The following is a 16,396-nucleotide window of genomic DNA, read 5'->3' as shown; positions in this document are numbered from 1 at the left end:
TTTTTTTTTTTTTTTTTTTTTTTACCCTTTTACCCTTTTCGCCTCTAGGTCATGCTTCATCTGCTGTTGCTCCTCTTCATCAAGGATATGGTTGCCATCTTTGTCAAACCTGGAGAAGGCTGCTGTGATCTCATGGTCTGCATGGCCCAGTCTGCAAAAGAATAGAAAGAGAAAGCTCAAGGCACTGAATTACACTGTTAGGCTGTAACAGTGCGGGAGCACGCCTTTTGAAATCAGCGTATCGTTTCCTCCTGCCAGTGACAAACCTAACCATCCCAAATGGGAAAGAGGTAGCAGCACAAACCCATTTAGAACAGGAGATGAAACACATGAGGAAAGATGGTAAGTATTTTTTTGAGTCTTACATTGCCCAGATCTGAGCTAACTGCTCTCTCAGCCTTGAAAGCCAGAGAATTTAAATTACCTGTATGACGAAGAGAAAGGGGTAAGCGGGCATCCCTTAGGCTGACTCACTTACTCCTTCAAGCTGTTCTTGAATTCTTCAAAGTCCAGTTCTTTTGTTCCATTCTGCAGTGCTTTCTGCACATCGGAAATCCGCTCCTTCTTCAGCTTCAGCCTCATGAGCGTCCGGTTGTAGCTCTGTTACCAAAGGTGCAAATGGACATGGAGTCATGCAGGTAGAACAGTGAAAAATAGGGCAGAGCGGACAATGCAATATGGTGAGCAGATGCTAAGTAATACAGGGAGATTTTAAGCTTTCCAGAAGCAAAAATACAATGCTGCTGAATAAGCCCCATCTCTAAACTAGGATCACGCCTTCAAAGCGACACCAACATGGTAGCCAGACTCTCCATGACAAAGTTTGCCCTCTGCTTTTCTCCTCCTGACTCTCCCTTTTTCTGAGCTCCCAGTCATCAGCTGTTTAAGACATCTCAAATGCCATTCTTTGCAGAATGTTGGTCCCACAGCACAGAGTTGTGAAGTTCCAAGACCGTTTCTGGAATTTGCCCATGGGAAATCCAGATGTAACCCACTAGATTTGCACCACTGTAACATGCTCAGCTTAGCGAAATAGGACTTGCCATTTTATTGATCAAAGTATACTCTATCAAGGACTGAAAGAGCTTTGCCTAGAGGCTGTCCTGGGAAGAAAAGTCTCTCAGAAACACTACCAGCATGCTCAAGTAACAGGATTCCCCCAGCCCCTGCTTTCTCATCTTCCTATTGCCAAAGAACCTGGGAGCTTGATTTATCCCAGAAAGGAACTGACACTCCTGTGTGCACCAAGAAGGTGGATCTGGAGTTGGCAACCACTGTTTTTCTCTAGTAAATTCCACGTACGTCAGGGACTACCAGAAGATGCTTCAGAATTTAGCTAGAAAGTAGCACAGCTTTCACTATTCATCACCTGCTTCAAGATGTCCGAGAGCTGCAGCTCATCTTTCTGGCTTGAAAGCTCCTCCTTGACTTCTGAGTAGGTGTCATTGATGATCGCCAGAAACATGTTCTAGAAAAAGGGGAAGAAAAGAGATGAATAAGCATGAGGCATCTTGCCTGCTCCAGCAGCTGAAGCAGCAAGAGACAGGCATAGTCATGCAGGGTTTAGTTAAACAAGGAGCTGTTTCCACACGGGGTATCCCTTGGGCAAATTAAAGTGGGTGAAGGGAAGGCCCACTTCAGCCACACAGTGCTTTCTCACTGGAGAGGAGGTCCTTGCAGTTAAAGCAGTGGCCGAAGGTACATTTGTTCCCAGCTCAAATACCATCTTTGGTAGCCTCTCCTGCACGATCTTAGGTTACATTTGGATTTCTAGCACTGGGTATTTAACCTGGTCATTATAAGCATTCCTCTGCATCCATTGCCTAGGAAGCCAGAGGCTGTCCCCCATGCTTTGTTCACTGCCTGCTACAGGGCAGCTGAACTTATCCCCTTGAATTCAGCTACTACATCACTGGTATTCCAAATCAGTTTTAGTCTTCGCCTTAAAGGCTGTGATTATGGCCCTTAATCACCCTGATCATCAAATCCCCAATTGCAATGACGTGCTCTTTGTCTACTTTGGTCTATTTGCACTGCAAAGCTATTGTAACAGAACCTTCCTTTCTCTCTAACCATTTGCACTGCACCTAACTCAGGGATTATCGGGAGGGGTCTCTCAAACACTGCGGTCAATACAGGGGCAAGGAGGGCTTTCTTGCTTACCAGGAGCACAAAGAAAACAAAGAACACATAGGTGACGAAGTAAATAGGCCCAAGGACCCTGTTGGCATTGTCAATGGAATTGTAGTCAAAATCACCGAGAATGATCCGAAACTGGGTGAAGCTGGAGGAGAGGAAGAGCACAAGGTCACACAAAGGCACATATATTTATCCTACCTCCTCAGACAGTCCTGAGGTGAACCCTGAACCTGCCTGCAGCCCAGATGGTCACAGGCACAAGCCAGAACAGGGTCTAAGTCACTCAGTCTGACTGGTGACTTAAGTGTATCCATAGCATTTCAGGGGTGAATGGAGCTGATCTGGTTAGAGCAAGAGCTGTCTGGAAAGTAAAACATGTTTTCCACACAAATTTCTGTTTGTTCAAAGTGTGTTTTGGTCTAAACAGGAGTTAAAAACAAAAAACCAAAACAAAAACAACCTGAATTTTCCCTTATAAAGGCATTTGACTCACTGAAGCCTTCTCTGGCAAGAGAGTTCATGAGACTGTAGAGAGGATGTTAGTACTGGACAGTGCTCTTCAGCCTTTTGCAATTCATAGCCCCTATTACAAAGCAAGTTTCAGTCTATTGATCAGAAGCTTCCTTATCTCAGTTACCTCTCGTAGACCCCTTAAAGCAGGACCTGGATGCCAGAGGTCTGTGGAACACAGGCTGAAAACCGCTGCTGTAGCAGGTACCTCCCTTAACATCGCGCATTGCCTGAGCAAGCCCATGGACTGAAGGGCTGTCTGAGACTGGATATCTTAGCTCTCTTCCTCAACACCCCCTTCTGTGGGTGCTCATCCACCCACTGGCCATCCCCCATCTCAGGTACCTTGATACATTTTCTGGGGAACTTCTCTGGAAATTGATCAGTGAAATGACCCTTGTAAAAAAATATCCTCCAGTGAAAAAAATGAAAGGGGAAAGAGAGCCCAGAGCCTGAAAATCCTGTCTGAGAAATGCAAAACTCCATTTCAGATTCCTTGCATTTGGACTATTTAGGGAGCTGGGGATGTTTTCCAGGTCTAAGGAAGAGGAATATGGCATTGCTTCCTCTTCTTTGGTTTAAATTGTCCCAATTCAGTGATGTTGAAAAATCTCCTTCCAATAAGAAATTATTTTTATCTCTTTTGCTTTGAAAATGTCTACGTAATATTATTTAGACTATTATACAGCATATTTTAGAAAACTTCATGCTGAATTTGTATTAAAATTAGCATATTATATGACTACCAACTTTCAGAAATAAAGTAGAGCTGCTATCGTATCAAAATCAGATATATTTATAAATAATATAAATATGAAGTTTCTGAATTTTTCATTTCAGTGTTTAAAGCTATGCTCTTGATAAGATAAATGCATTACTTCTGCTTTTCCCTGTGAAAACCCTGTAGCAACAAACAGTATTCCTTCCAAATCTTTGTTTGAATTAAAGTGCACTATCTGATGAAAAACAGAAAAAAGTTTTCATGCAGCTGTTGTGCAGACACTGAAACGATGTGATCAGCAAGTGTATTTGGAAGCCAGAGAATTTCAAAACTCTGGAGCTTCTATCTGGGCCTCTTCCTTATTGAAAAACACACACACACACTCTCTCTCTCTCTCTCTCTCTCTCTCTCTCTGAGCCACACACACACAAACACACACACACACAAACACTCTGAGCCTACCTCAGAACACTTGTTTTGAGCTATTTAGTTCTTACCACCAGAATTACAGAGAAGTTTAACCTAACTAGGCCTAAAGCTGGTGTATAAAAACACAAATTTGCCAAGGTTTCAGTGACAGTCAGACAGCACTATTCTACCACCTTTACGGACCCACAGCAGGCAAGAAGGTGACAGAAGGTCCTGCAGAACTGAAACTAAATTGTCAGCTGAGTTATGATGCTTTTCTGCAGAAAGACATTAAACCACTTCGCATGTTGAGTACCCTTGGTGTGCCTAACAACTCCACATCAAGGGAAAGCTGTCTAGGCTTCAGCAAACTGAAACTTCCCACTAAATGCTCCCATGAAAAGGCTGGGATTTCCATTGAATTGTAGGGCTGCAAGGAGTCTCAAAGGCTGGTAGGGCCAGCTACTCGCGCCCTTACTGATAAACACCAGACAACCAGAAATCTGTCTGTAACCCTCAATTTTCTCACTGCGTTCTTTTGTCTATGAAGATGTCACAGCTGGAGGACTGTGAGCAACTTATTAGCCATTGTGGCTTTATTACAATGAGATACAACAAATGTCTGATTGACATTCAGATTTCCAACTAGGGAGAGGTTGGAAAGTAGTTAAAATTCCTTTGATGAAATGATGAAAACATGGTTCTGACTTATACACTTACATGCACTTAACAAAGGTACTGAAGTTTTCCACTTGTGTCCCAAAAAGAAGGTAACCCAGCTGGGCATAGGCAAAGAAGACAATGAAGAACATAATGGCAAAGCCCAGGATGTCCTTGGCGCAACGTGCCAGTGTAGAGGAGAGCTGGGTCATTGTTTTGTTAAAGCTAATATACTTGAATATCTGCAAGAAGAAAGAACAGGGGCAAAGTTAGGTCAAACCATCAGCTAGGTCAGTCTCTCTCATATATGCGAACGCTTACTAAGACAAGAGGTTCACTATAGTACCAAAGCGCCGAGAAGACTGCCAGGCTAGGGGAATGGTGGCTTAGTGTTCAGAATATTTGTCCCAGGTGTGCCACTATCTTCCTGTGGGATCATAAACATATGACTTTTTTACCTATGACAAAGGAAAATATAAAGAGGGACTTCTATAAGGACAAATGTCTTGAGGATAATTAGGAGCCCCAAGTACGGTGTGGCTTTCCACCACACCAAGATGCCTTGGTTGAAATGCAAGGTCCATGCCAACAGATGAGTCATTCCCAGTTGTTGGGTGGCCATCGTGAAAGGAAAACATGGTTTGCTAGATTATCCTCCAAACCACTAAAATAGTATGGGATGGACAAAGTTATATTGTACTCAGGATTTCCTAAAACCACTTTTACACCACAATGGCTGAGCTTGTCTCCCTGTCCATTATCTCCAAATAACTGGCCTCAGAATGCAGGGTGAAAAGTTGTCTGGATTTACTGCAAGACAGAGCATATGACTTTGAGGAAAATCCTTCTCTGTTATATAGCTGTTACCCTCATTCACTCAGAGGGATGGAAGAGTCAACCCCCCAGGCTATCTAGAGGAAGAGGTCTGAGACTGGAGGCCTGGCACCTCCCAAACCCCCTACAATACCTTGATCCAGGCAAAGAATAAGTTGACTGCATTCATATTGTTGTACTGTGTCTGCCAGAATGCCAGGAACTCGAAGTCTGCATAGGTGTTGGGGTGTTTCAGCAACTCTCCCAAAAGTCTGTTCACCTCAATGGTGCGAAAGATGTGAAAACCAATAGCGACGATGGAGAGCTGCGAAGAGGAAGAGTCTGCAGTGATCGCTGTGCCTATGCTTTCCGCAGAAATTAAAGTGTCACAGAATTCCTTGGCATCACACTTCACAACTGCAGTCTACTGGTGGGGGGTGGAAATAAGGTCTTAATGCACTGAATGACTTCACAGCCTCTCGGGCATCTCTAAGGAAAGAATTTTCTCCTAACAGCTGATAGAAGAGCATGTGTTCATTTACTCTGCTAGTTCATTTTGCTACTGGAGCAAAACATGTGCCAGCTCTTGTCTTATCTAGACCAGTCTCCCCGTTCCTTCATTTGTTTTGGCTCTTATACCGCTCTGCCATTGCTGCCCCCCAAAAAAGTGTGCAAGGATCCTCACCAGAATGACAACCACATCAAGGATGTTCCAGATGCTGGTGAAGTACTGAAGCTTGTGGATACGCAGCTCCAAAATCTCCTCCACCACATAGTAGAAGATGAAGACACAGAAGACAATTTCACAGGCAACAATGAAGAAGTCCCATGCACTGACGTATCGTATAAGCTTGACTGTCCGGATTTGCCAGGAGGGAATGGCACCACCAGTGGCTGGAAACTCAACCACTAACCTTGAAGGGGACAAGAAGACTCTGATAATTACAGTCAGGGGGAGGAAGGCTCTTAGATAATTTTGAGAGGCATCAAACCTGAGCATGAGCTATCCACCAAACCATGAGTGGAAGAGTTGTGCATGTGTTTATGCAGCCTTACCTCTGCTGCTTCACTGCCCATGATAGGGAAGGGTGAAAGGTGAAGGAAAGTGTGACTGGTTATGTCAGGAAGACCAAGACTTCTTACTAATCTATGCAACATCTGCTGACACCACTCAGTCCTACCCCCTGGTGGACCATATTAAAATATTTGCATTTCTTTTAAGAAACTGTGGCATTGAGGAAGAAGCAAGAGGCAGAAGAATATTCAGTGGGACTCTGCTTACCTCAGAATGCAGAACAGATTGATATTTGCATTATACACAGAGAAATCAATGAAGACAACTCGTGTCCCCCGATCCAGCCACAACTTCTCCTTCAAGACTTTCAGGGCTTCAGCACTCTCTTCTCTGGTCAACTTGAGGTCTATGTAGTATCCTCCTCCACTGTAAGTGGTTAGTCTTCCCCAGTGAGATGAGCCACTCAGCTCCTCCTCAGAATGGTACCTCCACCTGCAACAGACAAGCCATAAGCAAAGGCATCGCAATCCCAGGCTTGGATATGACCTTGTTGCCAGGAGAAACTAGACTACATCTTCAAGGGACAGAGCAGTTTTTAATTAAAGAATTGGCATTTAATTCCTGTTCCAGACCTGAGCCTACATCAGTTCTTCATTATTGATAGATTTCTGACCTAGTGCTTCCCAGCAGTGACACAACACGACTTGTGATACTATGGAGGGAAAATTCTGCAGGTTCGTTGGCTATGCCACAGTCTCGCTTGCATGGAGGTTACTCCCAGGATCTGCTGGGTTGCCTTCTACCATGTTGCACTCAGCCCTCTGCTTAGAACACGCTTGCACTCATATTTCCTTATGAACAGTAGCTTCTCATTCACAGACCAAGACTCATGCAGCAAGCAAAGGGTCATTAAACTGCAGCTACCTCACATGATTATAGAGAAATAGGTTTTCAAGATGAAAGAGATGCAATCCCTTCTCTCTGGCTCCTGAAATCCAGGAGGGAAGCGGATAGCATCATCCATTTGAGAGGTCTGGTCCCAAAGGTCTCTATTTATCCTTACCCTCTTAAAAAGAGACAACAATCTCTACCTAATTCTCCACTGGATTTTTCATGGCTTTCCCAACAGGTCCCACTCTGCCACTCATCCTGTTGTGCTTTTCCTCAGAGATACTTGGCCTTATTGATAGACAAAAGGGACTTGCTGCCGCTGACTGCAAGGGGACTTCCAGCCTTATATGAAAAGCTCAACCCTGGCATCCTGTGGCTCAGCAGATCTTATTTTAACTAGAAGAGACTAATTTGGGGGAACTAAAAGAAACAAAGAAACAAACAAAAAAAATCACAAATTTTCTAATCCTGAACAGCAGAAGATGTACTTACGCCGTTCCATTGATGAGTCCAAAGGAGACCCTTTCCTCCTTGTCTTCTGAGTATACATCATAGCAGCCTGAGATTTCCTCCTTGAAGTCATCATGGACCACACAGGAATTGTTCTTCACTTTCAGTTGTCGCATGCGTGGGACACCCAGCAGCAGGTTCTCATAATAGATGTATGACTGGGTGCCATGCGCTGCTAGGGACTCATTGTTGTACCACTTTGTCCAGTAAAGATTATCCAGAAGGGGACCTTGTGCATACTGCAAGAGAGGGAGAGGAGAACAACTTCTTCATAGTCCACATATCGGAGAAATTTTCTTGGCCTAGGCTTGAGATAGTAAAACCTGACCCACTCCTCTCTAGTCTCCAAGATGGAAAGTAGTAGAAGCTTGTGTTGGGTATATGCTAAGGAGGGGAAAGACCAGGGCTGGTGGAGTCATGGGGTGGAGGAGGGATGCTGGGCAGCGGGGTCGTTGTTGGCTTCTTGCAGGCCTGTAACATGGTTGTTGCACCTTATTGGGTCAGTGAAGAGACAAAGGGCCCTGCAAGCCTCTTTGTCCCTTCCACTTCAGTGAGCACAAGTCTCAAGGAGTTGTCCTGGCATGAGGTGTGAATTATGAAAAGGGGGTGTGCCAGTGCCCTGGAAACAGTGGGGGAAAACCAATAGTGCCATAGTTCATTTTACTTTTTTAATACAGCAGGAAAAGACAAAGCTAACTGACAAACAATTTCTGGCTGACTGTCAGAGATAAGTGATTGCAATATCTCAACAGCATTCACTGTGGCTCATATTATTCCTTCACCAGTTCTTTGACAGAAATGTGTTAGACCCTAGACATCTTTTCACCTCTTTATTCTCTTTGATAAAAGTCAATGCAAATTTTAATCCAGCTTCTTCGTAAAGTATCTATAGATCGGACCAGCCCAGGCATGAATTACAGGCAGGTTAAGTATGCTGTTCCCACAATTGACCATGAAAATGGACATAGGCTTATTACTAAGAAACCAGCACAAAGACATTGGACTGTAGGATTCAAAGCCATTTCTACCACAAGGAAACCTGGAGTAAGTCACTTGGCCTGTCCGGGCTGGTACTCCCTATCTGTGCAACGAGCATCGTATCACAGAAATTTCTTTTTGTTATGTCCTGCCTGCCTAGCTGGTAACTTTCTGGGGAATGGACTCTTCTGGGCACACACAACACTTAGCCTAGCCAGTATTCTGGCCACAGTGCTCAGAGGGATAAATTATATTTTAAATCAGTGGATATTTTGCAGGCAAATGATATTGTAACTATTGCTAGTAGCTGGCAAAAGCTTATGGCAACGAAATACCTTGCTGAAAGCACTAGGTAGCACATTCAGAGGGAATTGAATATCCCAGTCCAGTTGAGATTTCCAGGGCTCCCCATGCCAGGCCAGACTTGTACTCACCACCCAGAAGTCAGCCATGCTGCCGATGGACTGGAAGGAGACACGGCCGTCCGTAGAGGTCTGCAGGAAGAGCTCAGACATCACTTTGGTGTAGTAATAGGCATTGGAACTTGTCATTCCATATGTCACTAAAAGAAGAGACAAGAGGAGGGTCCTCCCTTATACCTGAATATTGGAGCCTGACATAAATATATGTATATATTCACTTTCTGTGTAGCTTATACTAACACAGGTAAGCTGAGCAAGGCACAAGAGAAGAAACCTTGGGAACTCTAATCATATTACTTTCTGCTTTCTTAGGGATTTACAAACCTATCCGTTGCATGTTCCAGAATTTAAACTGTCAGACTGACAGACTGTAAGAGTTTAAAAGCCAGAGAAGATCATTGGATGATACAACTGAACATCCTGGGTAACAATTTTTTTTCCTCAGACTAGATTTCTGAGAGAAATTTTCTTTCTCAGAACAAAGTCCATGATCTGTATTTTGAAGTTCTGATCTGAATCCAAAAAGGTATAGCAACCACCCCATTTTCCCAAGTGGAAAGCTCCAGTTAAGTTCTCATCTACCAAGAAACGTCAAACAGGAGCAGGCTCTAACTTCCCTGAACATGTTGTTTCAACTCTCCAGTGCTCCTTCCTGCAGAAGAGCGTCCATCATGGTGATCACTAAGAATATGTCCTACTGTTGAAAGGGCACCATAAAAATAAAGCAGCTGACATTCAAGACCCCCGCACACACACTTCTGGATGAGTCAGTGTGCAACCACATGTACGTCTGTGTCCGTATCTTTGTTCTTTAGGAAGAGTGGCTGAAGCACTGTCTCCCTGGGCCAGTGCGATAGTAACTCAGGTTGGTATTGTCTGTCTATCTCTCCTGCCATAGGGTTCATGAAATATAATCCTCTTCACTGTCCCATGCCACAGGTGCTCATTTGTGATAATGAATTAACCTTCCCAAAAAACAAACAGCCATTGTTCTACCCACACAGAGCCCATTAGCATTCAGCACAGGGACACATTAAATCCACCCAAGAACAACAGTGTGAGCTGCCATCTGCTTTATCATCTCCACCACCCCTCCAGTCCCAGAGGGGAAAACCCTCCCTGAACCCTGTGTCTTTCATCCCAGGAAGTTTCTAGAGCTGCTTTCTGGGATTTGAACATTCGCTGTGAAACTAAGAAAAGACCCTGGGCAGATTCTCCCAGGACTGTGGAGTGATAACACGGATCAGAAAATACTGCTTCAACTTAACCAATATCAATTAGGTCTAGAGCAATAGTTAGTGATTTTACTTGTGTGTGTAGCCACTATTCTGCAGGTTAATGACACACCTGCTTGCTGCAGTGAGTGCCTGTACAATAAATTTAACACCTACAGCAGAGTGAGGAAGTCTAATAATAAAACCTCACATTATTCCCCTCGCGCTGCACACAGAAAAGACACCTATGAGATATGACAGCTACTTACATAGACAGATGTCCACCAAGAACACAATATAGACTAGCAGCTCTCGCAGTGTGGTCTTCACATAAAGCTCTCTGTTTTCAGCTGTGTTCTCAGTCAGCGTAGTGCCCCACAGACCTGTTGAGTGTAAAGAAGAAATTGGAGAGTTTTGATGGCCATTCTCAAAGGCCATGTGAGGAGCTGAAGTCCCGTTCCCAAAGAACACTCTTGGGAGTTGGATTTTTATCACTTTTCAAAGCAAAACCACTTTTCTTCTCAAAACTTGACTAAGAGCTGTAAAAATGTGTTAAATAACCCCTAAAAAGAACCATTCCAGCATGAACAAAAGATTTGGGGCTGACCAAAACTGAAATATATTCGCTTTCTTATTTTGCTAAATCAGTCTCCAGTTTTTTTTTAGTTCAATATGGACTGGTCTTTTCCTGCCTGTTTTTCAGCTTACTCTTCGCAGAAATTCAGTCTTTGTCACAAGTACTCTTGAAAACACAAAATTTCATCTCAGTCATCCATGTGCCAACAGCCGACCTTCTCATAGGACTTCCATAGCAGAACTGCATCTGATGCTAGCTTTACAACTCTTAGTCCTTTTTAGTGTATATTGACCATCAGGCCCCAAATATTTGTCCCTTGCTTACCTAAAAAACTCTTGCAGATTTCTTCTAGGTCACGACTCAATCAAATAACCCAACTCAGTATTTTCAGCATAAAATTTAGAGCCAAATTATCTTCAGGATGTCTATCAATGGAGCTCTGCTGACTTCAATACAGTTATGCCAGTTGCACCAGCTAGTGATCCGATTTCTTCACACAGTGAAAGCAACTCATTAAACGTCAGCAGGGTTGATCAAAAAGAGAGAAACACTTCCTTTAAAAGGAGCCTTGATATTTTGGGTTTGATGAACTGCCTGACACCATTAGTGTATTTGTTTGTTCTTGCTGTAATGGCTTTCTGTTGTGATTTCTGAAATGCTCCTGAAGTTGAAAGGCATAAGAATTTCCACTTGAAAGCCTGGTGATGGAAGCCATGTCAATAATACCCGTAGTCTTGCTGCTTTCTGCAGCTCCTAGAGAGCTCAGCCCTGACGCCCATCCCCAGCAGTACAGAACAATCATCTTCCTGCAAGCCAGGATCAAAGCTGATCAAAGGCCACACATTTGAAGTCATCTCTGGCAGAGGAGAAAGGGCTTTTTTCTTTGGAGCAAGCAAAAGTGGTATAGTGGTCTGTGCGCATTTACTCCTGTCCTTTCGATAGTTCTTTGGCATCTCAACAGATTAGAGAGCTTTTTCCACCTTCAGCTACCATAGTAGCTGTTGCAGCATCCACCCTCACTCCTGGACAGACAAACCAGTAGCCTGTTCTGGACATGCCAGACCAGCAACAGAAATGAGAGCCTGGAGAAGATCTGGATTAACTCATGTGCAGGAGGGAGTAGCATGTGGCCTGCGTGAGTCTCCACAACGGAGAAAAACAGGGGGCAACAACCACCCACCTGTTCAGGTCACTTTTAAATGACACCCTTCATCTCTAGATATGACTATGCCACAGTCTTTTAACAGGTTTATTCATTTTTCCATGAGGCAGGGAACCCCTACTATCCACATGTTGGGAACAGAGGCACAGACTTTCTTTGCTTTGGGAGTTTAAGTGTACTCGGGAACACCTAAATTCAGGGACAATCAAATGTCCTTGAAAACTTGGTTCAGAGACCTGCCCAAAATTATACCTGGAGGACCATGAGGCTGGCCCAGTACCCTTTCAGACTGCATCCAGTAATTGTAAAACTATATCAGTTGAGGTTTGGTTTCAGCTGTTTCTTTAGGAAACATGCCATGGAAATATACCACCTCATACATGAAGCACGCCCCCATCTGCGTCTCCTGTGGCACCACCTGCTCCCTTGGGGATGCAGCTGTTTTGGACAGGACATTTGGAGTAGAAGGATATTCAAGACTGGAAGACATCCGGGCTTCCTTATGGCATCTTGCACGACCGTCCAGCACTCACAAGGCAGAGCAAAGAAAAAAACCTCAGAATCTAGAAAACAGGCAATCAATGCAATTTGTTTGTAATCCTCGCCTTCCTGATAGTAACAAGTTACTGGTAAGAATTAATGGCAACATCTACATTATCTTCCAAGGCTGCTTTTGAACCAGACTTGTGACCCAGGTGAGCGACTAGCTTACAGCCTCGGGTACAGCCTTCCAAAGGCAGTAGGAAGCTGGGTGCCTGCCACTGTGCCACCCAGATACCCAGCAAAGTCTGTCTGTAAACTGGCCACGAACAGCTGAGGTGGCAGGAGGCAGGCAGGAACCGGAGGACCCAGAGTTGTTTGGACACAGTTTAGAGAGGAACAGTCCTGAGCAGCGGCACTAGGAGCAGCAGCTGCTCACTGGTAGTCCTGCCCAGTAGCTGGTGAGGACAAGAAAAGAACTCAATAAGCCAACTATGACCAGTACCCCCGAAGAGCTATGGACACATAATCCCAAGGAACGGTTTTTAAGCAAAAAAAAAAACCCATAAACTGTCCGTGGCTAAGCAACTTATCTTTACTACCTCCATTTTCCATGTGAGACACTTATGTGATTAAATGGAAGGGGAGGGCGGAGGGGGAACCAGCAATATTTGGAGAGGCAATGAAAAACAATGAGCACCTAGTAAAAATGCAAAGGAAGGATGCAAATTCTCCAAGGAAGAAGTCCCCACTTCTGTGAAGCGGATAGAGGCCTTTCTTCTGGCTGCACTGACCTTTGGATCTCATCTTCCCAGCTCTGGTCTGTCCTACAACCCTATTTACCACCCTTGCTGGCAGGACACACTGCTGCAACAGTCACAGAAGAAGGGAATGCTGTAGTGTCCTGACAGGTATTTTCATTTGCGTGCTCCAATTTCAACCCTGGCATCTCACAAATGGAATTTTGATGTTAAAGTATGGATTTGTTTTTCCTTTTTAAATCTCAAACAATGCCTAGAAGAAAGGATATCAGAATAAAACAGGTAAATGATACACTGCCTCTGATACACCAAGCCCGCCCAGCACTGCTCCTTGGCCAGGAAAAACCTCTAAAGCCTCAGCTCTGGCTTCCATGTGAATTAATACTGTTAGACTGTAACTGCAACGACAAGTAAGAAAGAATTGATCATAGAGGGGCTCTGCAATTCAGGACCAGGCTATACCGTTACTCACTCACATGTACTGTTTGAGGGTACAGCTCTGAGAAAGGTTCTTGCAAGACCGGAAAGCAGAGCTCCTCGTGTTCCTTTTCTTCTAAGTCAGGAAGAAAGACACATTGGCAAGAAAATAATAGTTTCCCCGAGAAATAGTTTATTGCTTTTTCTTCCCTGTTTTTACAGCATTAGGACTTTATGCCTCCTATAAGAAACTGTTCAACAAATGCCCTTGCCCAGGGCTGTATCCTTACAGGAGACCTGACTTGCTCCCAGCTTTCTGATTGCCTCTGAATAAGCCTACATAATATTTCATTCCCCTGGAAACTAGCATCTCTTTCTTTCAGCTGTCTTCAAGCAAAGCCTTGTTTGATACATTCCTGTTATCATCTGCATTTCAGTCCTGACAGTGCTAGACTTTCTCTGGTGGATATTTATGTCAGTTCTTAATTTACTGTAACACAGGGGCCAGTACCCCTCCATCTAGAAAATGCACACAAAGACAGAATAGTCTCATCACCGGAGCGATGGTTCCTGTGGATTCAGGACACCTAAGCTCTGCCAACAGATTCATTGCATGACCATGAGCACACCACTAAGTCTGTCTGTACCTCCTGCCTTGTAGCAAAGGTAACAGGACAGACCCTGGAGCTACAGCAAGGCACACAGAATGAGGATGCTCCCTCCAGGTCAGCCAAAGATGATCTCTGGGGTAACGCTAGTCTATGTTGGGCAGGTTCCTGGGCTACACAGATACTATGGGGTTTCTACCTTCTGCATCCCCACACTCACCCCACCCCCCCATACCATTGTTCTTCCCAGGGGCTAGTAAATCCTTTCTAGTGAGATATCAGAGCTTTACCTCGGATGCCTCTGAAGATGTAGAAACAGCACTTGAGGAAAGGACTTGTCTTCCCATCCACAGCTTTGTTCTGCTTTTCCTGGTAGGGCAGCGGATCCCCTACCTCTTCAAAGTTCTCCAGGATGGACTTGGGGTTGTAGATGGCTTGAATCTTCAAGGAGGTAGAGGGAGAGCCATTGTAAACAGGATTATCCCAAGCTTTCTTCCCCACTGCCTCCAGTTCATGCTCCTCTGAGGCTCGAAAGTGGCTCTCAGCTCTGTTGTTTAGGTGAGATGAGCTCATGGCTGGTCACTGGCAGCAGAAGTATTTTTTAACTGGAATTGTGGAGACTGCCTGCCCAGGCTAGAGTTGTAAGCTAGCAGAGAGAGAATCAGTCAATGCCAAACAGTTTGTCTGCCTCAGCAACCCAGGAGAAGGCACACCAAACAGCTTCCCACAGACAGCACACATCCTCTCTCTCTTTTATACCAGCTCAGCTGGTGACACCTACCAGGGGGGTGGCACTACCCGTTGTTAGGAACCACCGTCAGCCCTGTTATCCCAGCAGTCCTGGGAACACCGACACATCCAGGAGACCTTCTCTGCTTCCCAACGGAGATAACAGACCCAGATGCCGTCGTGGGAAGAGGAGGCTGCTAGGAGACGGCCCCTGAGTTGAGGCGGGGGGGGACAAGAGGAGGAGGCCGGGATTTAATTGGACCCCTCAGGCTGCCTGCAGCCCAGATCAGCTCCAGGTGAAGCTCCGGCGGGGCGCAGCGAGGGCTGGGAGCCACTGGGGAGAGCTGTGGGCGCCCGGCTGTGTGGGGCTGGACGGGGAGCCTTTGCTCCGGGGGTCGGGGAAGCCTCGAATTTTCAGTGAAGCGCCAAAGGGCCGAAACGCTCCCTGCGAGCGGCGGCAGGGTGGAGCTGGTGGGTGGGGGCACCAGGTGCCGGCGGCAGCTCGCCCCGGGCAGCTGCCTGCACTTGGGCTCGGAGGCATAGCAATTGGTGTGCCAGGCATCGCGGACACGCCGGGAAGAAGCAGGGTTTTGGCCTAAAACGTGATCCCGGTCAGCGTTTCCACAGCATCCTCTTTGCTGTCTCATTGTTAAAAGCAGGAGTAAAAAACAGGAGTAAACTTCTAGTGTTGGTTTTGGAAACCAGGGGCTGGACTCTTCTGCTTTTGCAGGATTTCCGTAAGCCCTGCAGTGCCTGCTGGCCCTGAGACAAACCTGAGAAAAACCAGGATTATACCAGGCAAAACTGGAAATAATAATAGCTAGGGGTTGCCAGCATTCCCCTCTTTCTGGCCAGCAGCAAGTAGTCCCAGGCCCTGCTGGAGGCCTGTGACTGTACCCCTGGGGGGGAGGATCAGGTGATGGCTTAATCCTGGGATGACAGGCTTCTGTCTTGGTGATGAGATGATAAATGAATGCGTAGCCTGAGCCTGCTCCTTCCTCAGGTCTAAATACCCAATTTGGAAGAGGTGCTTCTCCACGGGTACTGATGGTAGCTATTTTTCTGACATTACCCAGGGGTGCAACATGACTCTTGCACCTGTAGGACCACAGAGGCAAGGGTGTTTTCTCTGGACTATATTGTTCATACAGGTGATTTTGCCAGGCCAGCTGGGCTGTGCAGAGATGTCCCCTAGATGTCACCTACCTGATGATGGCACTGAGTAGCTGCTTGAACAACAGTGAGGCAAGACCTAATTTGTCACAGGGCACTAAGAGAGCAGCAGCTGGTAATTTGGTTGGTAGGTTGCAGGTCTGGGCTGGATCCTTAGAGTTAATTTGGTATTATTAGTCCCTGTTGTTTTTTATTACTCCCTCGCAAA

At 45.4% G+C, this 16,396-nt stretch overlaps 1 protein-coding gene across 1 annotated transcript in view; it reads right to left on the bottom strand.

Annotated features, from left to right (window-relative positions):
• Positions 1–14,859, bottom strand: part of PKD2L1 (polycystin 2 like 1, transient receptor potential cation channel) — a 17,653-nt gene extending 2,794 nt beyond the window's left edge. The window contains exons 1-12 of the mRNA XM_009277712.1: positions 14,577–14,859; positions 10,551–10,664; positions 9,080–9,207; positions 7,650–7,906; positions 6,534–6,758; positions 5,937–6,165; positions 5,406–5,576; positions 4,499–4,680; positions 2,164–2,284; positions 1,370–1,468; positions 479–600; positions 34–151 (exon numbers count right to left, since the gene is read on the bottom strand). Coding sequence (XP_009275987.1) covers positions 34–151; positions 479–600; positions 1,370–1,468; positions 2,164–2,284; positions 4,499–4,680; positions 5,406–5,576; positions 5,937–6,165; positions 6,534–6,758; positions 7,650–7,906; positions 9,080–9,207; positions 10,551–10,664; positions 14,577–14,859 — 2,049 coding nt within the window. The remainder of the gene's footprint in view (positions 1–33; positions 152–478; positions 601–1,369; positions 1,469–2,163; positions 2,285–4,498; positions 4,681–5,405; positions 5,577–5,936; positions 6,166–6,533; positions 6,759–7,649; positions 7,907–9,079; positions 9,208–10,550; positions 10,665–14,576) is intronic.
• Between the last annotated feature and the right edge of the window lie 1,537 nt (positions 14,860–16,396).

The sequence above is a fragment of the Aptenodytes forsteri genome, unplaced genomic scaffold, assembly GCF_000699145.1.
Source record: "Aptenodytes forsteri isolate BGI_AS27 unplaced genomic scaffold, ASM69914v1 Scaffold15, whole genome shotgun sequence".
NCBI classification, from domain to species: Eukaryota; Metazoa; Chordata; class Aves; order Sphenisciformes; family Spheniscidae; genus Aptenodytes; species Aptenodytes forsteri.
The sequence above is the reverse complement of the archived record's forward strand: the minus strand, read 5'-3'. Positions and strand labels throughout refer to the sequence as shown.